At 40.1% G+C, this 17010-nt stretch overlaps 1 protein-coding gene across 1 annotated transcript in view; it reads left to right on the top strand.

Moving 5' to 3' along the window:
* FREM2 (FRAS1 related extracellular matrix 2) overlaps positions 1-16569 on the top strand; it is a gene marked incomplete at both ends in the record, with an annotated part of 154436 nt that extends 137867 nt beyond the window's left edge. Inside the window, 8 exons of the mRNA XM_082675778.1 lie at positions 6468-6660; positions 8123-8227; positions 9710-9837; positions 9936-10070; positions 10818-10944; positions 12188-12375; positions 12956-13102; positions 16060-16569. Of these exons, the coding sequence (XP_082531904.1) occupies positions 6468-6660; positions 8123-8227; positions 9710-9837; positions 9936-10070; positions 10818-10944; positions 12188-12375; positions 12956-13102; positions 16060-16569 (1533 nt within the window). The remainder of the gene's footprint in view (positions 1-6467; positions 6661-8122; positions 8228-9709; positions 9838-9935; positions 10071-10817; positions 10945-12187; positions 12376-12955; positions 13103-16059) is intronic.
* Between the last annotated feature and the right edge of the window lie 441 nt (positions 16570-17010).

Genomic DNA, 17010 nt, shown 5'->3' with positions numbered 1-17010 from the left:
CAGACGAAATTGCAAGAAAGGCAAATAAACTTTTTCCTCTGTTCTTTGTACAAGAACAGAAATAACCCCAGGTCTATTTGTCCTCTGCCAATTCCATACTGCCCTGGCCAAGCAGCTAATAGATGTCTTTCCCTCTTCTGGTCCTTTTCTAGACTTGCTGCCTTAGATCAAGGTAATCACTATGCAAACAGATTTTACTAACTGGTAACTGCTTCTGCCGGGAACAACATGATACAAACCGATTTTTATCTTTAGTGTTCTTAGTAGCTAAAGCTACTGCCTGGAAATATTGCCAGGGCCCTGCATTTTATTTTGTGATTAAAAAGAGGTTTCTCACACACTCTTAAAGATTTCTGCCTTCTCTAACCTCCCATATTCAAATTATTTCACTTGTAACAGAGAGTTACCAAACTGAAGGGATCACCTGAAATATCTAAGATAGTTATCTGTTCACAGCAGATAAGTGAAGTCAATAAATGAAGTTTTATTAAGTTTTATGCAGTTTGACTACAACTAGCTTTAGCTGATATTAAGACCAGTTCTGCCTTTTCCATCTTGTTCGTTGCCCATTCATTCATTAAAGAAATAATCAGTGAACACCTACTCTGTGCCAGGGACCAAATATGTACCCAGTGAGGACACCAGACACAGACCTTAAACTCCTTCCAAGTCGAGTTATAGGAGTCGAATACTTGCTCTTATAAAAGTTAACAATTTTACTTGCCAAGAAGAAGAAACTTGAAATTTCTCTAATGATATTCACCACTAAAATCCCTCCTAATAGTTACTTTCTAAAATGTAAAAACAGATATAGCAGGAAAAGAAAAACAGAGATAAATAAAATAAATTATTCCGCTCCACCTTTTTGTGTGACCTGTATTTTATAAATAAAATTTTAACTTGTTTGGGTACACAATGAAAAACACTTGTGATGCAAAGTAGTCAGTAGTGTTCAACTAAGTTTTTAAACTATTGGATATTTTTGATTAGTTTTTCTCTTGAAAACAACTTCTCTTAAAACGAAAGAACTTCAGTTCATTTCACCTTTCATCAGCCTGACTATTCATGTTAAAAAGTCAGAATCTTAACTCTCACCTTGTTAGGTGAACAGCAACTGATAACATCATTCAAGGAGCATGACTAAGTTACAAAAATTCAACTCCAATCATATGACATTGTAATTTACTCATGAGAAGACATAGCCAGATTTTGGGAAAGTATACGTATTTTTTCTGAGTTCCTTGGTTAATGGAATAATTTCCCTTTTTTAAAAAAACTATGTGTTTGATTTAGAAACACAGACCTTTGGGGCTAGAGTACACTTTAGAAGTCATGTCTTTCCATTCCGTTATTTTCTACTTAGTACACTGGTTTAGTCTTTTTTTTTTTTTTAAAGATGTAAGCCACTCTAAATCATTCTGCAAGAAATGGCAAGAAGAATCCAAAATGTATAACTTTCATGAAGTATGTTGCTTCCTATTGTGTCAAATTTGTCAATTCATATTTTTAGTGGTGTAGGTTTTTTGGTTAATGGAAAGTAAAGATATTACCGTGGAAAGCTGGGAAACTAAAAAAGTATAAAAAGGAATTCACTCATTATCCCGCTATCACTGTACACAGACATATTTTCTAGTCTCTTTTCAATATACATACACATTTTTAATAGTAGCAGCATAATATTATCCATACCATTTTGTATACTGCTTTTTAACCTAACATACTGTGATTCTTTTCCCATGACAAGGAAAATTCTTCACATAGATGATTTTTGATTACAACATATTTCACCTTGTTGCTGCGCCATCATAATTATTTAAATATTCTTCTATTACTGGTCATTTAGATTATTTATAATCCTATACTGTAAATATCCCATAGAGTTGTCCTTAATCCTAAAGAATTTGTGGACCAGTATTGACCCTCCCTCATTCCAAGGTCCCTTGTGCATCTCTGATATCACAGCCCTTCAGAAAGGCTTGTAACTGGAAAGAAGCCAAAGTGTCCTTCCAGCCGTTCCTGGATGTGTAGACTGCTATTACGCAGAGACCTTGGCTAAGAATTCTAACTTGTTAAAACAATGTCTTCCACTGAGTCGCTAAGTACACACTTTACTGAGACTTCAAGCTATTGAGATCTATGAGCCTTCTTTACACATTCACAAACACCACCGTCTTGATGATATAGACATGCATCTGGCAACAAAAGCAGCAACAGAAAGAAATTCCAGCCAATGGGAAATCCCCACCAGTGGTTGTCCTCAGATAAGGTTCTAATGGCTCTGGCTCAGTTTTCAGTCTTTGAAGTAAGCACAAATCACTTGTCCTGCGTAAAGTAGGGTAGCTGCATGACTATCAAAGATTTTGAAATGATTGTTGTTTTCAATACATGTGGTCTAATTGAAAGACCTTGAGTAGAAGAGTCTAATCTGTGCTGTCCAATATGGTAGCCGTTAGCCATGTGTAGCCACTGAGCATTTAAAATGGGGCTGGTCCGAATTGGGATATGCCGTGCATGTTAAATACATACCAGATTTCAAAGACTTAGTACAGGGGCTTCCCTGGTGGTGCAGTGGTTGGGAGGCCGCCTGCCTATGCAGGGGACACGGGTTCGTGCCCCGGTCCGGGAAGATCCCACATGCCATGGAGCGGCTGGGCCCGCCATGGCCGCTGAGCCTGCGCATCCGGAGCCTGTGCTCCGCAACACGAGAGGCCACAGCAGTGAGAGGCCCGCGTACCGCAAAAAACAAAACACTTAGTACAAAAAAAAAAAGAATGTAAAATATTACATTCTAGTTATTTTATATTGATGGCATATTAAAATGCAATATGTTTGACATATTAGGTTAAGTAAACTATTGTTAAAATTGGTTTCACATGCTTCTCTTTACTTTTTGAAATATGGCTACTGGAAGGTTTAAAATTACATGTGTGGCTCACGTTACGATCCCATTGAACAGTGCTGGTCTAGATACTTCAGTGTTAGTCCTGAATGTACTGAATAATCTTGGGCAAGCCAATTACCTTCTCTGTGGCTTAAGTTCAACACGTGTAAAATAGTGCCTTGCTCAAGTGAAAGCTGCAAAGGGGCAAAGTAAATCTGGATTAGTTTTTATTAGTTACATACCTCTATTGCTTACTTCTATAAGAATTTTTAAATATCTATAAGATAATATGTAAATTGAATAGCTTCAGCTACAAGTCCAAAATAAGTGAGGAATTAAAACTACTTGCAGTTTGGGCTTCCCTGGTGGTGCAGTGGTTAAGAACCTGCCTGCCAATGCAAGGGACACGGGTTTGAGCCCTGGCCCGGGAGGATCCCACATGCCGCGGAGCAACGAAGCCCGTGCGCCACAACTAGTGCGCCTGCGCTCTAGAGCCCGCAAGCCACAGCTACTGAAGCCCGCGCGCCTAGACCCCGTGCTCCGCAACAAGAGAAGCCACCGCAATGAGAAGCCCGCACACCGCAACAGAGAGTAGCCCCAGCTCACCGCAACTAGAGAAAGCCCGGGCGCAGCAACGAAGACCCAAAAGCAGCCAAAAATAAAATTAAAACAAAAAACTACTGCAATTTTCCTCAACAATAGTTTCCACCTTGGGCAGCACTGTGAATGTAAATTTTCTCTTGGGATACTCTTCTTTCTTCCTATTCTTCCCCTTTTCTACCATCTAACACAGATCAGCAGACTTTCTCTTGTCCCTTCAACAGGCAATATCTCCCCAAATATAAACCTGCTGCCCATCATTAGTCACTTACTAGTAGTGATAGAAATTTATATCAGTATGGTACCTTTCACAGGTCATTTGCACTTTCCCTTTAAATATGGAATTTAAACTATTGTTTGCCTTTGTTGAAGAAACAAATCAGTAAGGATGTGTAAACTCACTCATCATGTCAGTTTCTTTAAGAGCAGTATACCAGATTTAACATACATTTCTTTCAGTATAAACAAATACTTTTAAAAGTCCTGTGGAATAGACTGAAAGAAAATGAAGGGTTCATTAAGATGGCATCTAAAGCAGGGGTCCCCCACCGGTACCGTTAGGAACCCGGCCACACAGCAGAAGGTGATCGGCCGGGCAGGTGAGCAAGGCTTCATCTCCCCACCGCTCGCATTACCGCCAGAGCCATCCCCCTGCGCCCCCCCTTCCGAGGAAAAATTGTCTTCCACGCAACCGGTCCCTGGTGCCAAAAAGGTTGGGGACCGCTGTAGAGGTTACAGTGATTGCACTGTGTTCTTCAATTTTACAGGAACGAACAGGTAAGTGACCTGGGTGATCTACCTAGTCCCATTTAGGCTCCAATTCCTTTAGACAGAGATTCTAAGCAGACAAAAAGAGCTGGCTGTGGTGAACAAGAAAATGCAATAAGATGCCGATTCCATGTCCAGAAATGATCAAACTCTAGGTTACCAGGAGGATCAAATGAAATCACGTAAGAATTCGTCAGGGAGCCAAGTAACTTGTTCCTAGGATGTGAATGTTAATAATTCTCTCCAAAATAGCACACTCAGTAACATCTGATGGATAGAATGTAATGTTGGCAAAATTATTTTTAGCACCTAGAAAGTTTAATTGGAAGTCCATGTCTACAGCCTATTCTTTAATGAGTGTTTATTAAAATCACAGGATGAAATAGTCATCTTAATTACCAGTGGCATATGGATTGACAATTACTCTCCATTACACCGTCAGGGTGTTAAAACTGCACTTCAAGATCCGTTCCTCAATGACTGCAGGAATAGCTACTCTTAGAAACTGCTATCTCAGAGGACTTCAGTGCAAAGGCGCCTCTCCTGCCGACCACGTTAGGAGATGACGAGTGTTAGCTACTACACAGCTGAGAATCAGATCATTTGCTTGGTGGATGGTTTTCTTTCGATATATTTTTGTTGGTGATTCAGGTTGTCATTTTGGTGATTTGAGGAGTTTACTTTTAACCCCATGACAAAATGATAAATAAGAGCTATCATGTTTTAGATTATTCAGTAACTCACATGTATGATTCCTGTTGCCACCTCAGGGTGGAAGGAGAAATAGACCTATCAGAAAACCTGACTCAAACTTGTAAGCAGTATGATGTGACCTCAGCCCGTTTCCTCTTATGTAAAAGAAGATAGTTGTATTTTCCCTGCTATTCTGCCGAGCTATTCTGAGAATTAAGGATGATAACCTTTGTTAGGTGGTCTTAAGACCACCCTCAGCTTAGTTTGGAATATGATAAAGTGTGAAAGAGTAGTAAAAGCATGGGCCAAAGGCTGGGGTCTATTATTGGCAGGGCTACTCCAGAAGGAAGTGAGAAATTTGCTTTATTTCTTTGAGTCTTAACTTTCCTCTCTCTCTCTCTTTCTGTCCTTCATCTCTCTATCCATTCATTCAATCATCCACACATACATGTAAATATAACTATGGGGAAGAATGAAAACATTGAGTAGCTTTATTTGTGAACTTAACACGATGTCTGAAAAGTGGTAGATGCTCAATAAATATTAGCTTATCCTCCATGACCCCAGTCCACCTGCAAAATACAAAAGAAGAAAGTATAAATTGTAAGAAGACACTTCAACTAATTATTTTTGAGCCATCTTAAATATTACATGGAATCTTAAATGTTACATGTCACTACTAAATATGTTTGCTTTCAGGTCTTTGCTGCTTTATTTCCTCTTCCTCTATATAATAATTTAAAAGTAACTTATAGCACTGTTATTCATAATAGGCAAAAGCTGGATATAACCCAAATGTTCATCAACTGATGAATGGATAAATAAAATGTGGTATATGCGTACAGTGGGGTGCTATTCAGTAATAGAAGTATTGAAACATGCTACACTACGGATGAACCTTGAAAACATTATGCTAAGTGAAGGAAGCCTGTCACAAAAGACCATATGTTGTGTGATTCCATTTATGTAAAATGTTCTGAATAGGCAAATGCCTAGAGACAGAAAGTAGGCTAGTGATTGCCAGGGACTGGGGAGGGAGGATGGAATAAGGGGATGACTGCTAATGGAGATGGAATTTCTCTTGGAAGTGATGAAAATGTCCTAAAACATTGCGGTGAAATGTTTGCGGTGATTGCGGTGAAAGTTGCACAACTCCCTGAATATATTAAATAACATTGATTTGTCCACTTGAAATAGGTGAGTTACATGGTATATGAACTATATCTTAATAAAGCTGCTACAAAAAAAAAAGCACTGTTTTAGTATGCTCAAAATAATGTACTTTAGCTTAAAGATTTCTGCTGCCTATCCTTTGCTGCAAAGGAAAGTAGTAGAGTAATAACTATTTAATTACTCCCAAATTAAGTGAGCGGGACAGTAGTGTTATAAATGCTGTCATTTCCTTTCCTCAATGATTAACTCAAAACCTTCAGATAAGTGAAAGGAGAAAATGGCTTGCACAAAATTAAGCTGGTTTCATTAGCAACACTGACTCGTGTTGATAGATATAATTTTATTGTTTTAGGTCCTAAACCTAGTGCAGTCCTATGTGACTCTTCGAGTCCCTCTGTATGTTTCCTACGTGTTCCATTCCCCCGTTGGGGTAGGAGGCTGGCAGCATTTTGACTTGAAGTCAGAGCTTCGTCTGACTTTCGTGTATGACACTGCCATCTTGTGGACTGATGGAATTGTCAGCCCCCCAGAAGCTGAACTCCAAGGTGAGCTAACAGAGACTTGGAAAGCTAGTTTTCTTACCTATTTGAATGACTTAAGAGAAATTTTTACTGCAGCTAAAAATAATAGAAGCATCTTTCAATGTATTTTATTTTTATAGTCAATATTTTCAAATCATTTCTGTCATGGAAAAACTTCTTTAAATTATATCAATGCATCAAATTTTGCATGATACGTGACTGTTAAATATAATGTCCATTTTAGGCGATTAATCATTCATGTGTTACTCAACACAATCTCTCTCTCTCTAGATTTTAGAAAATGGATAGGGAAAAGTTCCAACTGAAAGTAAGGAATGAACCCCAAAGAAAAAGTTACACATTTTTGTTTATGAAAATGGGAGATGCATTTTAAAGCCCAGTATAAACTGTGTCCTGGATTCTAGTTCTGGGTCTATAGCTAACTAACTGTGTGATCTCAAACATATTGCTTGACCTTTGGCAGTCAATTTCTTATGAAAGATAGACTAGACTTCTAATTTTCTTTCAGTTAAAAAATTCTATTATTCTATAATACTTTAGCTGAATGTCTTGGAACAGTGGTGGTGCGTGCCACTACAATTTGGGCCCCCAAATCATCTGCATAACTTTGTTTCAGTCTTGATGTCAGAATCATAATTCAAAGTCCACAAGCATGAAGCTAATGAATCCATTAGTAGAATTAGTGCTGTTTCTTCTCAGGCACATACTGCTGTTCAGGCTCCACGCATGTCTAACCATCATTACTTCTTACGAGCCAGAGGGAAAATTCGGTTGATAGGACATCTCAAAGTGTGTTGTCTTAAACAGATTAAAATTACCTTAAAGCTATGTGAAAGGTAATATGATCACCCTAAGTAATCAGTCTAGATCGTTTCAAATGTTTTAATTCCATATCTTGCCTTAGGAAATGTATATTAAGTGAATCTTAATGCAGATCCATCTCTTGGTTCTCAACTTCTACATAAGGATCTCATGTTTCCTTCTTCTATCTGTCGCCAACTTTGGTCACCTTGCTAAATTTCTTGGGGAAGCTTTGGAGTTTTCATTAAGCCTATAACATTTGGAATTACTCTGGAGAGCACAAACCTGTTTCCACCTACATGTCCAAATCTTCAAAATTTGACCAGTTCCTCCTGTCTCTCAATTTACAGCTTAATTTCTATAGACTAAAGCTTTAAGAAATATCTTGGCCTATTGTAATCACTCTGTATATTTCATATGGACCTCATTCATGTGACCTTATTCTATTCTGCCTGCCTTCTAGACAGCTTTTCCTGTTAGAAAACAAAACAAAACAAAATGAGAATATTTCTGCCTCTCTGATCACTCAGAATTTTTCTGGTAATACCTTTTGGCTAGAATGCTTAAAGATGAGAGGAACCTGAATTTGGCTTTGGAAGAAACCCCAGACATTAGGAGTCCTTGGTCACCAATATTCCCACTCTTGTGTCCCATCCCATCATAGGTTCTCTCTACCCAACTAGCATGCGCATCGGTGAAGAGGGGCGTTTGGTCGTGAACTTCAAGACAGAGGCTCAGTTCCATGGCTTGTTTGTGCTGTCACATCCCGGTAAGCCCCATTACCCTTAAATAGCCGCTCCCCACACAACAAGGATATGCTTGTTCCATATTTGCACACGTTCCAGCATGCTTCCTTATGAGCTTTGAAGCCCTTAATTTCAAACGAACCATGTATGGACAAATACCTACATGAGGGCTTGATCATTGCTCAGCTACGTCTTATAAGCTACAAAATCATCACTGTAGAATTTTAGAGAAAATACCAAATGGTTGAAGTAAATTTAAAAGAAAACTCTACTTGGAGTTCCCTGGTGGCCTAGTGGTTAGGATTCCGCGCTTTCACTGCCGTGACCTGGGATCAGTCCCTGGTCGGGCAACTCAGATCCTGCAAGCCGCGCAGCGTGGCCAAAAAAATAAAGAAAGAAAAGAAAACTCTACTGAGTTAATTTTAAGAGTTTTCCTTTAGATTGAGAACATAGCCACAACATTCCCATTCTCTACTTCAAATGTGTTGTCCAAAAATTTGAATTTTAGGTCATTTGTTCAGCGAGCACAGCTCTTTTCTAGGTACTGTAAGAAACCTTTATAATGGAGACAGAAGTACCACTTCACTATTACACTTGTTTCAGACACGTTAGCTAATTATGTTGTTAGCCATGTAATTTTACTAATCTGATGGATTTTGCTGTGAATGTCAATAGTGTGGCAGTCACTAATGTCCCGTGTCTAAGCTTTTATAAGAAATTTCATTTCATTAGAAATAATTCTTTATTTGACTTCGCATTACTAAACTGGTTTGCACATCTTCCTGGTGTGCCAACTCATGTCAGATTGGAAGAGGGAAATACTTCATGCGCTGTCTTCTATGTCCTTTTTTCTGGGTCGGACGGAGAGAATCAGGCTGAAAATGCAGGAAGAGAAAGACAGTTTGCTGTATTTTTGTGAGTCTGAGCTCTGAAATACAGAACCAAAAAGAATCATTTTGCTTTATTGTAATTGACTGTTCTGGAAAATGAGGATTTCCTGGTCTTTACAGTTCCCTTCCACGTGTCTACCTTTCTATGAGACTGAATCTTTGTTTAGATATGATTGAGGCAATCTAATTAAAATTAGACTCCATGTATAAGTTGGGTGTGCCTGGCTCTGTGGGAGCAAGTAGTCCGAGGTTCTGTTCATAGCTTCAGTGCATAGTGAGCCTTTATCGAACGGCTGTGCCTCCCTGGAAAGTAGCCCTGAACTATGTGAGCATTTCTGTACAATTCGTTTTTGGCAGCATTATATAGAGTGGAAAAAGCACTGCATTAGGAATCAAAGGCACACAGCCCAGCTGTGTGATCCCGGGAGAGTCACACAATCACTCGCAGCCCAGTTTCTTTAACTGCAAAATGAGGATTATTATACCAGCCCTGCTACTTTGCAGGCTTATGATAAGAATACATGCAAATAAGGGATCATAAGGCACTTTGAAAACTCCAAACCGTCATGCACTCTTTTAACCACTAGACCATTATTGTTCTTGGCATTTTTCTAGCGGCCTTCACCAGCTCCATGATCATGTCAGTTGATCACCCAGGTCTGATGTTTTCCCTGCGTCTCATAAGGAGTGAACCAACCTATAACCAGCCAGTCCAGCAATGGAGCTTTGTATCTGACTTTGCAGTAAGTGACTAAGGCTCTTAATTTTCCCTTGCTGCTGCCTTTGACTACATCTCAGCTTTTTAAATGAAAAACACGAATGTCGTCTCTGCTCCTTAAAGGTACGGGACTACTCGGGGACGTATACTGTAAAACTGCTGCCGTGCACCACTCCGTCACACCAGGAGTACCGCCTGCCAGTCCACTGCAACCCCAGAGAGCCTATCACTTTTGACCTTGACATCCGATTCCAACAGGTGTGTCTCATAGAATCTCCTCCCACGTAGAAGCCCACTTGGTTAAAGTCATAGTTTACTTTTATCAGTAAAAAAGAAATTTTTTTCTCACCCAATGACTTCAATTCTTACATGCTGAGAAAAAAAAGGAAGTCAGGCAGGAAGGGAACAAGGGAGGAGGAAAGAAGAAAGAATTGCCCTTTATCCGTTGCGGGTTCGGTATATAAAATCCACAGGTTAAGAGTATGCAAGGGTTATTTTTTTTCTTTTGGGATCTGATCTCCTCCTGGCGTTTGCTGCCTTGGAGATTTGAGAATTTTCCCCAGAGTTCTGTACTTCTTCATCTTGTCCTTGATCATCAAGGAGAATAAATATCCTGTAGTCCATGCCACCTCAGAGCGCCTAGTTGCCAGTATGTATTAAAAGAAATGTGATGGCATCTTTTGCCCAAGAACCCTTACTAAATGTTGGCCTTCCGCTGTTTACAAGTCCCTTATACATCCAGTAAACCAGTGGAATGAGCTCAAGCAATGCTAGTTAGTCCCATTCGAAAAATGATGTAACCTTGACAGTTTTGTCTTCTTAAGAAGAACAAAGTCAGTGTTACAATTCCCTAAGAAGGTGGTTTGGCTGGACATGAAAATTTCTGTGCAGTGTTTACCATTCTTTACGTCAGCGTACAATGCATGTGTGTATCTGCAAATAATGTGTTTGTGCACCACCAGAACCATCAACGACACATAAAAGGGCCTTTACGCTTGGTTTTAGGTCAGTGATCCAGTGGCAGCTGAGTTTAGCTTGAACACGCAGATGTACCTACTCTCCAAGAAGAGTCTCTGGTTGTCTGATGGATCCATGGGATTTGGACAAGAGAGTGATGTTGCCTTTGCAGAAGGTATCACTTTACACGTGAGACGCCTGCTCATCTGTTTGCCATTATATCTGTCGTCCTTTATTGGGATCGTGTTTGAGGGGAACAGTTATAACCTCCTTTACGGTCTTGAGATTATAACTGGGTCTTTATCATTTTGGCGGGAGGGGTCACTGAAATTGGATATATGTTACAGGATGGTTTTTATTCTGGGGAAGTTAACCTCTATTTCCCTTATCTAAATGACTTTTGAAACAAGTCTGGATTTTTTTCCTTGAATGTTTTTATTTTCAATTTGCATACACACCAATACTGCAGCTACATGAGAATATATAGTTCATGGGCAAGGGTTGTGCCTGTCTTGTTTAGTGGTATATTCCCAGAACCTAGCAAAATACCTAGTACACATGGTAGGTGTTCAGTAGTAGCTGTGAAAGAGATGATGAAATACCAGGGAGTTTCCTTAAACCCTCTTTCAAAATCAAATAAAGCTGGGTTTGGGGAGGGAAGGATTAAGAGTTTGGGATTAGCAGATGCAAACTAGTATATACCGAATGGATAAACAACAAGGTCCTACTGTATAGCACAGGGAACTATATTCAATATCCTGTGATAAACCATAATGGAACAGAATATGAAAAAGAATATATATATGTATAACTGAGTCACTTTGCTGTACAGCAGAAATTAACACAACATTGTAAATCAACTATACTTCAGTAAAATTTTTTTTAATTTAAAAATCAAAGCTAATTCAGCTTTTTATTGATGTTTTCTCTTTAGTGTTATTCTATAATGATTTGCCTATATCTTGGCAACTAATATACTTATGTAAACTGGACTTTAACCACAATGGGATGTTATGAATGTTGAATTATAGGCCAATGGGAGGGAGACGCAAGAGGGAGGAGATATGGGGATATATGTATATGTATAGCTGACTCACTTTGTTATAAAGCAGAAAAAAGTTATGTCTGGAAAAAAAATAAAAGATAGGCCAAGCCTTGAGGTTATTCCCACTACAGGCGGAGCACGCTGAGGGTCAGTAAACCTCCGGTACCTGTGATCGTCTGCAAAGTGGCCTCATCTGAGGCCTGGGAGTGGACCAGATCCTGAAGCTAACTCAAAAAGGGCTTCGACATGTGATGCCAGATTGGGAAGAGAAGGAAATGCTTTCTAGTGTCATTATGGTCACAGACTGTTTGCAGTGTCACATAGACATACCTTATCACTTAACAGAAATAACATTTCCACGTCTCTGTTTCAGGCGATACGATTTATGGCCGGGTCATGGTGGATCCTGTCCAGAATCTGGGCGATTCCTTCTACTGCAGCATCGAGAAGGTGTTCCTGTGCACCGGGGCTGACGGCTACGTTCCCAAGTACAATCCACAGAACGCAGAATACGGCTGCTTGGCTGACTCTCCTTCACTCTTGTATAGATTTAAAATTGTGGTAAGAGCTTTGGCCCAAACAACGAACTGGGTAGATACTCAAAGCTAATGGCTTTTGTCTTCTGTTTTAAAACAACAGCATCTTTTTAAATGAAACCAAACAGTGGCATTTTATGGTACAGTAAGTCCCCTACATATGAATGAGTTCTGTTCCAAAAGCGCATTCGTGAGTCCAATTTGTTCGTAAGTCCAACAAAGTTAGCCTAGATGCCCAACTTACACAATCAGCTATACTGTAGCCGCTACGTCACTGCTGTTTTTACGCTTGTTTCTGGACATCCTGGGCTTGAAATAAAGATACTGTACTACCGCACTCTATACAGTACTGTACGGTAAAGTACACAAAAGCACAACCACTTGTAGAGGATGCAACACATGACAATGTACCCCAGAGGCGTGAACTAATTTACGTGATTGGACACGCGGATGCACGTTTGCATCTTTGAAAGTTCGCAACTTGAAGGTTCATGTGTAGGGGACTTACTGTAATTGGTACTTGCACAAAACTAATAGGAAAACCTTCTGCATTTGCAAAAGTTGGCATTATCTACAGCAATCCTCATTTTCCTTATTGCCTAAAGGACAAAGCTCAGCCAGAGACACAAGCCACCAGTTTCGGAAATGTCCTGTTTAACGCCAAACTGGCAGTGGATGACCCTGAAGCTATCTTGTTAGTGAATCAGCCTGGATCCGATGGATTTAAAGTTGACTCAACACCACTCTTTCAGGTGGGCCAATAACAAGGTCACTTACAAGAGGTGTGTAACCACATGCAAGTTACTTAACATCTGAGCACCTCAGATGTCTCCCATGTGGAAGGCAGTAATTGTCATACTGCGTAGAGTTAATGTGAACTTTGAGTAAAATAACGCGTGTAAACCACACCAGACCCTCCTGGGCTCATAGTGAACATTCCATAAATGTTAGCTATTATTATGTTTATTAATGTATTCATGTTATTTTAAGTCTATGTGTAATGAAGACCCTTATTCAGTCCAGAATATAAATCTAAATGTGATGGTTGGGAACTCTGCTCTTATTGTTCGAAACCTCCTCTCGGTTGACTTTTTATGACCACCTTTATAAGAGTGATCTTGTGTGAACTGCTGGACTCAGAGAAACAACTGTGCACAGCCCAGGAATCTCTATTCTTTTTTTTTTTAATATAAAGAAATTTATTTTGAAATAGAATAAAGTTTCAGGGGTACAACATAGTGTCACAATTTTAAAGGTTCTACTCCATTTATAGTTATTATAAAATATTGGCTATATTCCCTGTGCTGTACAATATAGCCTTGTAGCTTACTTATTTTATACGTGGTAGTTTGTACCTCTTAATCCCCTACTCCTATCTTGTCCCTCCCCTACTTTCCTCTCCCCACTGGTAACCACTACTTTGTTCTCTATATCTGTGAGTCTGTTTCTGTTTTCTTATATTCACCAGTTTGTTTTATTTTTTAGATTCCACATATAAGTGGTATTATACAGTAGTTGTCTTTCTCTGTCTGACTTATTTTACTGAGCATAATACCCTCCCAAGTCCATCTGTGTTGTTACAAATGGCAAAATTTCAATCTTTTTCTGGACGAGTAGTATTCCATTGTACATATATATACCACATCTTCTTTATCCATTCATCTGTTGATGGACACTTAGGTTGTTTCCGTATCTTGGCTATTGTAAATAGTGCTGCTATGAACATTGGGGTGCATATATCTTCTAGAATAAATACGTTTGTTTTCTTTAGGTATATACCCAAGAGTGGAATTGCTGGATCATATGGTAGTTCTATTTTTAGTTTTTTGAGGAACCTCCATACTGTTTTCCACAGTGGCTTCACCAAATTACATTCCCATCAAAAGTATACAATGGTTCCCTTTTCTTCACATCCTCACCAGCACTTGTTATTTGTGTTCTTTTTCATGATAGCTATTCTGACCAGTGAGAGGTGACAGCTTATTGTGGTTTTGACTTGCATTTCTCTGATGATTAATGACGTTGAGCATCTTTTCGTGTGCCTTTTGGCCATCTGTATGTCTTCTTTGGGAAAACGTCTACTCAGGTCTTCTGCCTATTTTTTAAATCAGGTTGTATTTTTTTAACATCTTTATTGGAGTATGATTGCTTTACAATGGTGTGTTAGTTTCTGCTTTATAACAAAGTGAATCAGCTATACATATACATATATCCCTATATCCCTTCCCTCTTGCGTCTCCCTCCCACCCTCCGTCCTACCCCTCCAGGCGGTCACAAAGCACCGAGCTGATCTCCCTGTGCTATGCGGCTGCGTCCCACTAGCTATCTATTTTACATTTGGTAGTGTATATATGTCCATGCCACTCTCTCACTTCGTCCCAGCTTACCCTTCCCCCTCCCCATGTCCTCAAGTCCATTCTCTATGTGTGTGTCTTTATTCCTGTCCTGCCCCTAGGTTCTTCAGAACTTTTCTTTTTTTTTTTAGATTCCACATATATGTGTTAGCATACGGTATTTATTTTTCTCTTTCTGACTTACTTCACTCTGTATGACAGACTGTAAGTCCATCCACCTCACTACAGATAACTCAACTTCATTTCTTTTTATGGCTGAGTAATGGAATCTCTATTCTTAAATACTTTATAAACGAAGATAGAAAGTTCTAACCTAGAGATAGAAGGTAGAAAGAGACCCAGGAGACCATAACACTGAGCAGACAAATGAGACAAATTCAGAGATGTGTCCACACTGTGAATCCTTGGGGGAGCAAGTGCATCTTTTAGGATGTTTACTGAAAATTGTCCAGACAGGATGGGCTGGAGAAATATGTTATCTTTATTCCTCGTAAAGAAGGATGCTTGAGAAAGCATGTCTGTTCTTCTGAATCTTTTCAAACAGGAAGTTAAGTTAAAGTATGATTTATTTTGTTTTGTTTTTGTTTTTAATGTTAACTGAAGGCACTTGACCTCTTCTAAATCCTGAAGGCTTCAAAGAGCCATCAGAAAATGCCTTCTTTTCACAAACCCTGAAAAGCAGAAAAACTTACCTTTTCTATGGCCTTCTGTGTAAAATACACAGCAAGACATACTGGGAAAGAGTCTTGAGGTTCAGAAGGTCTGACTCTAGTCCTGCCTCTGATACTAACTAGTTCAGTGACCTTAGGCAAGTCACTTAACTGCTACATATTCTCATTTACTCATTTTTTACTATTTAATTTTTGTACACTTTTTAAAAGGTTACACTCCATTTACAGTTATTACAAAATATTGGCTGTATTCCCCATGTTGTACAATACATCCCTGGAACCTGCCTTACACCCAATAGTTTGTACTCCCACTCCTGTACCCTTATATTGCCCCCCCTCCCTTCCCACTGGTAACCACTGGTTTACGCTCTATATCTGTGTCATTCGCTCATGTTTTAAATGAGTAAGTTAGACTGTGTGATCCAGAGTTCTCTGCAGCTCTGACAAGTCATAGCTTACCAAATATTTACCACCACGTGCTCCCTTAGGAGCTGCACGGCGTATTTTATAGAGCGCTTTACACAAAGCCTTGCGCATACTACACGTGTAAAAATATTACGGATGTGAGTTCTGCAGACTAAGTTAAATGATTATTATCTGTGCCATGAGTTTCTCTTGCAGAGTTGTGAATTTTTAGGTTGGCATAGGCTTTAATTTTCTGATGAATAGAGTCGTGTTTCCTAGGTCTCTCTGGGTCGAGAATGGTACATACACACCATCTACACAGTAAGATCCAAAGACAACGCCAATCGAGGCCTTGGCAAACGAAGCGTGGAGTACCAGTACCACTCTCTGGTGAGTAAAGGGAAGCCCCAGGCAACTTCCAAGAGCCGGAAGAAGAGGGAAATCAGGAGCACACCCCCGCTGGTGTGGGAAATCGGGGCTGAAAACAACCGAGGAACAAACATCCAGCACATCGCCCTGGACCGCAGCAGCAGGAAGCAGATCCCCCAGGGGAGGGTTCCTCCTGACGGCGTCCTCCCCCGGGAGCTCAACCGTCCCACCTCTGAGGTCAGCCTGGTCACGGTGGTGGGAGGCGTCGCGGTGGGACTCCTCGCACTCTGCCTCACTGCCATGGCGGTGATGATGCGCCAGGGCAAGAACGGCAGGAGAAAGGACACCCCCAAGGGCTCCGGCAGCACCGAGCCCATGATGCCCCCGCAGGGCCACCGCAGCGACAGCTCAGAGGTTTGACGGCCACAGGTGGAATTCAGCCTTTTCCTCAAGTGCGCAGGAAAAGACAATGGAAACCCAGTGCTTCTGTCAACAGCAGAGAATTGGGGACTTCTGTGACAAAGCTGCTCAGAGGACCTGACTGTACTAGTGAACTTTGATTTGCATGCTGTCCACTCGTTCAGGCATCAAAGGACAAATTCAGACCACAGACCACATCTTTCCTCTTGCCCAGAAGGCATCAAGTATGTATCCAGATGTACACAGAGCCATAGACGGACGGTGAGGAATGTACTTCTCACCTTAGGCATTTTCTCTACACAGTAGAGATGAACCTATTCAACGGTGCTAACAGACCCCTTCAGAAGTTTAAGAGGAGTCTATTGTTGCTATATTAGTATGTCTTGAAGGTGCAATTATCACATTGTTTATTCATTGTATAACAGTTTATTACTAAAAAGG

This window comes from Grampus griseus (assembly GCF_964374135.1).
Source record: "Grampus griseus genome assembly, chromosome: 18".
Taxonomy (NCBI): domain Eukaryota; kingdom Metazoa; phylum Chordata; class Mammalia; order Artiodactyla; family Delphinidae; genus Grampus; species Grampus griseus.
This window is presented reverse-complemented; position numbering and strand designations above follow the sequence as displayed.